The sequence below is a fragment of the Passer domesticus genome, chromosome 2, assembly GCF_036417665.1.
Source record: "Passer domesticus isolate bPasDom1 chromosome 2, bPasDom1.hap1, whole genome shotgun sequence".
Classification (NCBI taxonomy): domain Eukaryota; kingdom Metazoa; phylum Chordata; class Aves; order Passeriformes; family Passeridae; genus Passer; species Passer domesticus.
Window position 1 is genome coordinate 106,126,735 of NC_087475.1, and position 8,691 is coordinate 106,135,425.

Here is an 8,691-nt window from a genome sequence, read left to right on the forward strand (position 1 = left end):
ATTCTAGTCCCCTGCCATCGGCAGGGAGATCTCCCACTAGACCGGGTTGCTGAGAACCACATCCAGCCTGGCCTTGAACACTTCCAGGATTAGGGCATCTGCAGCTTCCCTGGACAAGCTGTTCCAGCAAGAGCCAGTCCAATTCTGCTTTCTCATGTGACCTTGTCTTTAAATTAAATCTCTATCCAAAGAGCAGTACCTTGTCACAGAGCCTGACAACCAATTTAGAATTACAACATAAAAACATTCGTTTTGGCTACAATGATTTAGCCAGAGCAGTATTCTTTGCTTCACTGCTTTGGTTTTAAGCTGAGCTCTTTTTGTTCTGCAACTACAAAGGATCCTCACAGAGTCTGTTTATAAAACCACACATGGTCCCGAGGAGGTATCAAGGCATTTTCTGACATGTGCCAAACTTCCTTGCTGCTCTCTCCTGAGGACCCCAACTAACAAGCAGTGAAAAATATCCTAGAACCAAAATGTTCAGGGCATCCAGAGAGTTTATGTGTCAAATTTTTTAATTCATCTTTTCAGATATGAGTCATTCGGTACAAAGGATTACACAGTCAAGTTCTTAAATATTTTATAGGCTTGGGGCTTGAGAAATCTGACACAAACTAAGAACACATCAAGGGTTCATGACATAGGGAGCAATATTCTATGGGCCTGCACTACAAAGTTCCACTACAATATGCAGAAGAGATAAATCCTGAGATTCTGCTACAAACACTGCCCCTCCAGAGTTAAGGAATTTCCCTATGAATCTTAATGGGGCCAAAGGCAAAAATGGCTGAGATGGAAGGTACCAAAAAACAGAATTTCAGTTTTAATGTACAAGCTTATCAAAGAAGCTCACTAATTACACTTCAATGAGCTTTCAAAAACAAGCACACACACACTCGGCCCCCAGCCCACGAAAACCAAACAAAAACTCCACAACTTTGCAATGTACATTTTATAGGCAGACTACTCACAAAAGGTTTTAGTGGACAGAAGGCTCATTCTCCTTCATAACCTCAATGCAATTACACCTTTGCTTTTCAGAGGTTTTTTTCTTGGACCCATGAAGTGGGTGCACTGGGCAATTATTTCAGTTCCAGAATAAAGGACTCATCTTGCAATCTGGATGTTTGACAGTTTGAATAATACTGGCAGGGATAAAGCTGCACATTATTTTAATTATATTTAACAGAGAGGTCCAAACTAAAGTTATCTGAGCCCAGATGACCAGAGAAAGCAAGCACACTTTCATAACGCTTTCAAAGAGGAAATTTAAAATCAAAATCAACGCATGTTAGACACAAGAAAATGCAACTACTAGGTGCAAATCCATAGAAAACCTGAATTCAATAATTCCACCACTTTAGTAACTACTTATTTCACCTAGAAGAATTACTGTACATGAGCTATCCGGGGTGAAAAAGTAGTTCTGAAAACACTAGGAAAAGCAAATAAGACTACAATAGAAATTTAGCACTGACAATGGAGAGGAAACTAAAACCAGATTTCCAAGTTACTACTTGGAATGGATAAAGGGGACAGACTGATACCATGATCCTGCAAGTTTTACTTAATTAAAAAATCATTCCATAAAATGAAAATGCCTTACCTCTACTCTATCTTCTTCTTCAACTGTATGAAATCACCTCCATATTGTCACCTAAGACTGACTTGGCAAAAATTGCTTAAAGTGAAGCTAGGGGTTGGAGAACCCCACTGCATCCTTAGCAAGGGATAGCTCACACATTTCGCATTTCCAAGATAGGAAACACAGGGCCTTCCCATTCCCACCCAGAATAAAACAGAAAAAAACACAAATTAAGATGCACTGTAAAGCCTCTTGAGTCAATTCACAGGTGGGATTCTCCCTGAGCCTTCTCTTCTCCAGGCTGAATAACCACAGCTCCCTTGGCCTCTCAAGACAAGAGATGCTCCTGTACCTTATTTGTCCTGGTGGCCTTTCAATGGACCCTCTATGGTACCTCCATGTCTTTCTTGTACTGGGGAAACCAAAACTCAACACAAGATGCCAGGTGTGGCCTCACCAGTGCCATGTGCAGTGGAAGGATCACTTCCCTCAGCTCACTGACACTCCTGTATCAAATGGGCCCATTTGCTACCTGTGCCACAAGGACACTTTGTTGGTTTGTGTTCAACTTGGTGTCCACCAGGTCCTTTCCAGCTGCATGGCCCCCACTACATATTGGTGGACTGATTTGTTCTTCCCCAAGTGCAGGATTTTGCCCTTGTAAACTGCATGAAACTCCTATCAGCCCATTTCTCCTAGCAATAATGGGAAAATACTTGTGATGATTATCTTCCCCTACTGCCCCAACTCCTTCAAAACAGTGCTGAGAGATGCAGCCTCTCCCCTGGTTCACTGGCACTCCTCACCCAGGAGGCCAGATGAGAACACTACTTCAACTTAAAATTGACTTTGCAAAAGGATCACAGAGACACCCCACGCTCCCAAATAAGTACACTGAAACAACAAGATTGCTTCTCATAGTGACAGTGCTGGCTTAATATTTGTGAAACCATGACCCAAGATGATGCCAAAACTAGTTAAGCTTCTCCACTTACACAAGAAGTCCCAGGATTTCCAGTAGGTGAGAGACTTATGTGGAAGAAGGAGGGATTTAAGCTATAGATGCACAATATTTAAACATTCCCGAATTAAAGCATCTTTGAATATTAGGGATAGTCCAAGAGTGGAAAAACTATGTTGCTGATTTGGAGCTCCATTTTACTACTGGAGTAAATGAGCAAGAAGAGCTGCAGCATGAAGCTTTGTACAAGAACTCTGTTCAATTTCTAGCTAACAGCCTCACTGATGCATGAAAGCAAAGCAGAGTCCAACTTCAAAGGTTGAAGGCTGGCATGAATTAAGTGTCCCTGAAGCCAACCACATTACAGACTACAGATGCAGGCAGACACCCCAAATGGACAGTATTATTTTCACTTGAACTTCAGTTACATGAAGAATAATCTTTACGCTCTCCTCTCCCCATAAAACCCTCAGACTTCTATTAACTGTGTCAGCAGGCTGATGGACAATGTTTCTATAATCTTTTCTGGCATCGCCCACCACACCAAAAGCTGGAAAAATGGATCATAGATTCTGAGGGACCTGGATTTACACCTAAAAGCTAATAGCTCCATATGTGGATCATTCCACCCTCACCAGAGATGGACCACAAAGAACCCATTCAGGTATCAGAATACCAGCATGACTGAGATGTGCTTCCAGATGGAGCTGATTTCATTCCATGGTTTTCACGCTGGTCAGTTCACCTGACAGAAGTTCAGGTAAGTGAGTGAGAAAGGCACTTGTTACCAGGAAGCATGAAATATTTTTAGCAGCCTAGTACTTTCTTCTTATCTGAGCCACAATGGCACCCAGCGTGGCTGATGTAAGAGATTGCTATCGTAAGTCATGGTTGCAAAAGTAACTCATTCACCTTAGAGGACTAAACCATGGCTTTTCATACAGGATACAAACCCAGTTTACACACAATTTGCCAATCTTGTGCACACAGCAGAACCTCTTTTGTGCTTACTCTTAAGCATGACAACAGCACTACGCTGGTAAGGCAGCAAACCAAAGTACACTTAGGACACATTATATCCACACATAAAAGCTGGAATTGCATTTTAAACAGCAAGTTAGGTCAGCATTACATAAACTGTTGGGCTCTGCACAACATTTCCTAATCAAGGAGTTGAAACCTTTACATGTTTTACTGTAATCTGAAATAACTCAAACACTGCTTGAACACTCCCCCCCCATTAAAATTTAATACATATCATGGCCCAGAGGTTCAGATGAGACAGTTTTCAATAAAATAACACTACTGAGCCATGTCCCTGATGAAAATGTCAGTGAAGCTGTGCATACAACCCAAGTTTTTAAATGAAAATGGATGTGTAAAGGTGTGCATGCATACCATCTAACAGCTTTAAGGTTCCTAATCTTTTTGTAACAACTCCAGTTACAAATCTCAGGGCTCTGAAGAAGTGTACTTGCCTCCAGCCTCAGGGACTGTCCATCCACAGTATTGCCAGTCATCTCCTAATTCCTCATCTCAGTTGTGTTTGTGATTCCTTTAACCAAATTAAATTCCTCAGAATTTAACATGCTTTCCTATTTTGAAAGGTGCCACTGTCCTTCAAAGTGGCACAGACTTTGTGGTACTTTTCACAAGTTCTTGCGACACAACCAACCATGATTCATTGGGAAACCCTTCATATCAAATGCTACACTTCTTATACTATCCTTCCCCCAAGCCAGGTGTCACTTACAAAGTTATTTTTAAGACCTTAAAAAGCACTGCTGAACAAAAATGAAACCACAGAATGGCTCCTGTCAAATCCAGCACACCCCAAACCTTGACTTCTTTGCGCATCTATTTCCTTCTACAGCATCCAGCTTCAACACATACATTGTATCAATTCATATCCAAGGGAGACGCGCTTGGTTACAATATCACACACTTTGTATCAAGGCACTTTGCAAATTAAAATTGTGCTCAAATGCTCTGAATGCACCATCCCCAACCTCTCTGTGGCCTAATTCATTATACTTCAACAAGTGGAAGCCAGAGGTGCTCTAACAATTTCAGCACATGGGGAGAAGCCATCAGCAACCAAACAATGCTCAGAAAAGTTCCTCTGTAACTCCTCTGCCTAAGGACAGTCAGGAGCATCCCCCACACTCACCTAAGAAGAGCTGAGGTGGAGGACAGCTGGAGTAGCTCAGCCAGCAGAACACATTCACTAAATCTTTGCCTTCTTGTTCCCAAGATGCCTTTGACATTTCAGAGTGCAGCCAAACCTCAGCTACAAACGAGAGTCCACAATGCCCACGGCAGGCGTGGGCCAGGCACGTGGCACAGGGCCACTCACTCCAGTGACAGTCCCTTCAGCGTGTCCCTGGCCAGCTCCTCGGAACACTGCTCCAAACACCAGCAATCAGAGCAGCCAAGCCACTACCAAAAACTTACATCCTAATTATCTCTTTGCAGCTGTCAGACTCCTCCAGGATCCACCACCATTTTTCATCTACTCTGTTAAAATCTTCCCATGTATCCATAACCTAAGGGAACAAGTAAGTCTCTAAGGGAATAAGTAATTTCCAAACACTTCAGTATTTGCAATGTTCTTGTACAGTTTCACATACCTGATGTATATTTTGAATACAAGCACCTTAAAAATTATGCTCACAACATGAGCATTTTTCTAAGATTATTTCCCATTCAGTGGCAAACATATTTTCAGTTGTCAAATGTACTTCACCCCAAAATGTACCTGTGAGTTATTGTTATGGCACTAACTGAAAATCAAACATTAAAGGTTCTAAATCTTTCTAATAATAAGCATTTACCCACAGGCAGTTTCTTCCTGCACATTTGTCTCATTACTGCACACAATTCACGAGCACCGAGCAAGGCTCTGCAGTTGGCTGAAGTGCTGCATAACACGGTCACGTAAATAAGGTGGTCCCAATGACTTGTAGATTAAAAGTAAAGCTAAAATCATGCCTCTAAAACAAGCTGGTACATCACCTGACTTCTGGGTGCTTAACTGTGCCATCATTATCTCTGCTAGAAGTGCTTAATAATTGCATGTCTAGATGAAGTCTAACAGAAGTTCAAGCTCTTATGTGAAAAGCAAAAACCCAGTTTTGTGATTTTTGTACTTATGGACAGAAACTCAACACACCACTACTCCCTTTTTCTTTGCCTTACTTCCAATTTTTCCCTACAGACTTTCTTGGACAACGGGCATTGTGTGCCACAGCTGTACCTAACTATAGCTATGTCAATGGACTCAGCTCATTTGTGCTGTCACAGGGAGCTGCATTTTAGGTGTTCTGCCCTTAATGCGAGCAGTACCTGTGAGTTACAAACACTTCTGTGTCTGTCAATGCTGATTCCCATGAAACCGAAGCCTTCCAACACTCTAAAGCCTCTGCTGCTGGCAAATTTGACAGAAATCGGCCAGAGCGCTGAAATTAGCAGGCAGAGAAGGAACAGACAGGCACATCCATCAGACTTCCTTCCTTCGGAGACCAAGCTTACAACACGTCCAGCGAGAAACGCTAGCTACGAGTGACCGAGTTCCAGGCAGAAAGCCGTCCCTGGAGGCACACCACCGTGCCCTGGCGGGGGCTGGCTCCGCACCGCGGGGTGTCCCCGGACACCAGCACCCCTCCGGAGCGACCTCCCCGGGCGGCGGCTCACGCCCGACCGTCCCGCAGCACCGAGAGCGCAAGGCGGGCAAGCCCCGCGGCTCCCCCGGCGCTGCTCCCCGACCTTCCCTCAGCGCAGCCCCCGCAGCTGAGAGAGACCGGGGCCGCCCGCGCTCTGCAGCTGCTCCCGGCCCCGCAGCCCCTGCCGGGCCGGGCCGGGCACAGCGGGGCCGGACAAAGGGGCACCGGCCCCACCGGCATCCCGGGGCGAGCGCGGCCCCGGCCCAGCACGACGCCCCGGCCCCGCCGCCGCCGCCGCCGTGGCTGCGGGTCCCTCTCCTCCCGCTGCCGCTCCCACCCCCGGTCCCGGTCCCGCTCCCGCGGCCGGCACTCACGGTCGGGCCGGGCGCGCTGCGCGGCGGCCCCAGCGCCGGGACCATCCTCCGGCGGGCGGACACCCGCGCCAGCCCCGCCGCCGCCTCCGCGCCGCTGCCCGCCCGCGCAGCCCACCCTGCTGCTCGCGCCGCAGCCAATCGCCGCGCGCGGGGCGAGCCCCCGCGGCCAATCAACAAAGGGCCAGGCCGGAGAGGGCGTCGCTCGCCCTCAACTGGGCGGGGCGGAGCGGGCGCGGGCCAATGGGCGCCACAAACATTGGCGGCGCGGGCCAATCAGAGGGCAGGGAGGCAGAGACTGGCGTCAACAAGGTAAGGTGGCCGAAACAGGAACTGGCGGGGAGCGGCGTCCCGGGCGGCCAATGAGCGCAGCGGGAAGGGGCGCGCGGAGGGGCGGGCGGCAGCTCTTAAAGGGACAGCGGCCGCGCCGGGACAGGACAGGTGGCGGCGGGGCAGGGACCGCGTGTGGGGAGGGAGCAAAGGGCCGAGTGTTATTCCGTGTGTGTCGGTGTCAGGTGAAAGAATCCCCTCCTGCCAGGGCGAGAGTGACCCGGGCGCTGCCCTTCGCCGCCCGCGGCAGCGCAGAAGCCGGAGCGCTGCCCGAGCCCTCGGCGGCGGAGCGGCGGGCACAGATAAAGGCTGGCTAACCTGGAGCTGTCCACGAGGAGCCAGCCACGTCCTGTAAATGCTCTCTGCCACGACTGATGCTTTAATCGACATCTTTCCTTAGCTTTGTCACACGCTCCGCTCATGCTTACTTCTGGGGAAGGAGGCACTCCACCCATCTTCCTCACGAGTTAAATCAGAGTTTAGGAAAAGTGTTGTTCCGTCCACGAAATGAGGGACTGTGGATCATTAACAACTCCCCGCTGCCTCGCTTTTTGCTTCCTGCCAATGCCTAATTCAGTTATCATCCATCTTCCCAGTTCCAGCTCGGCTGCTTCCCTGAGAGAGCATCTTGTATCCATATGCCTTCTTACAACGTACCAGGGCAGGGACAAGTTTCTGAAGCAGTGTCCAAGAACTCTGCTGCTGCTGCTGAAGTGAGTCATAGCAGCAATCAGATGTTAAATAACCCAAAGCATTTTGTTTTGAATAGCTGCCACTTGCAAAATAACCTTGCAGCTGACATTAAGTGAAAAGCCCATTTGCGAGCTGTGAAGAAAATTGAGGCCCAAGCTGTTTTTGCAGAGGAATTCTAGCATTGCTATAAATACCAGCTTGAGAGTGTAAAGTAGGAATGTAAATGCACTTTTTTTGCTTTTCATCATCTTTGACTGTGGTATGACACAACCAAACTGGAAGACAAGCAAAATGCTACTGCTCCATCAATTTATTCTGATATAAACTGAGGGGGGAGGTTTCTCTTCTAAAGGGTAGTGTGCATTTTGGTGAAGATTTTCACTAAATAGCCACCCCCATCCAAAGCAGTGGAAACAAGTTTACCTTCTGACACTCCTGTTGTGATCTACAGTGTTTGAGTTCATAAGTGGTCAACACCAGAACAGGGTTAAATATCTGAAATACTGTGGCAAAAATTCAGGAGCAGGCAAAAATCCACAGGGGAAATTGCATACAACAGGATCCTACCTGTTTCTCTCAGAGAATATAAATGTACAATTATATGGCAAGATGGTTAAAAAAAAATGAAGTGCTTTTGTACAAATACTTGTAAGGAAAGCTTTAAATTGAATAGATAATTTGCTGTTCTTTTGACAAGTCAAGAAGCTTTGCAGCTTTATCTCAGATAATCAGCAACTTGAGTGCAATTTTTTTGAACTTTAAAAAAAATTATTATTTAAATTCTTGGCTGTAGTGCTGGTTTGGGTTCAATAATTCAGTGAGCAGTACTGGCCTAAGTGTGTATGATGTGATAGAGCAGCTGACAGGCAATCGATTGGAACACAGGTCAGCGCATCTTTCCCAGTGCAGGAGTTTCTTGGACTGTGGGTCATGTACATTCAAGGGAGTGAAAGAAAGCTGGCAACTCAGCAGTTTAGAGAGCTTCAGCTGGTGGTGCCACAATGCCTGCAGGCAGAATGGCAGCAAAGCTGAATGCTTTTACAGCGTTAAAGCACTGAGGAGGAGGGAAGAAGGCAGAATGAAAAG

The 8,691-nt window shown here is 46.8% G+C and overlaps 1 protein-coding gene across 4 annotated transcripts in view; it reads right to left on the minus strand.

The window, feature by feature from the left end:
- The window catches only part of USF3 (upstream transcription factor family member 3), a 34,396-nt gene extending 27,679 nt beyond the window's left edge, over positions 1 to 6,717 (minus strand). The window contains exon 1 of one of the 4 annotated variants that reach the window (XM_064410315.1): positions 6,586 to 6,717. In XM_064410315.1, the coding sequence (XP_064266385.1) occupies positions 6,586 to 6,630 (45 nt within the window). In that variant the 5' untranslated portion in view covers positions 6,631 to 6,717. The remainder of the gene's footprint in view (positions 1 to 6,585) is intronic. The other 3 variants (XM_064410316.1, XM_064410314.1, XM_064410317.1) reach the window with 3 other exon arrangements.
- Positions 6,718 to 8,691: the final 1,974 nt, after the last annotated feature.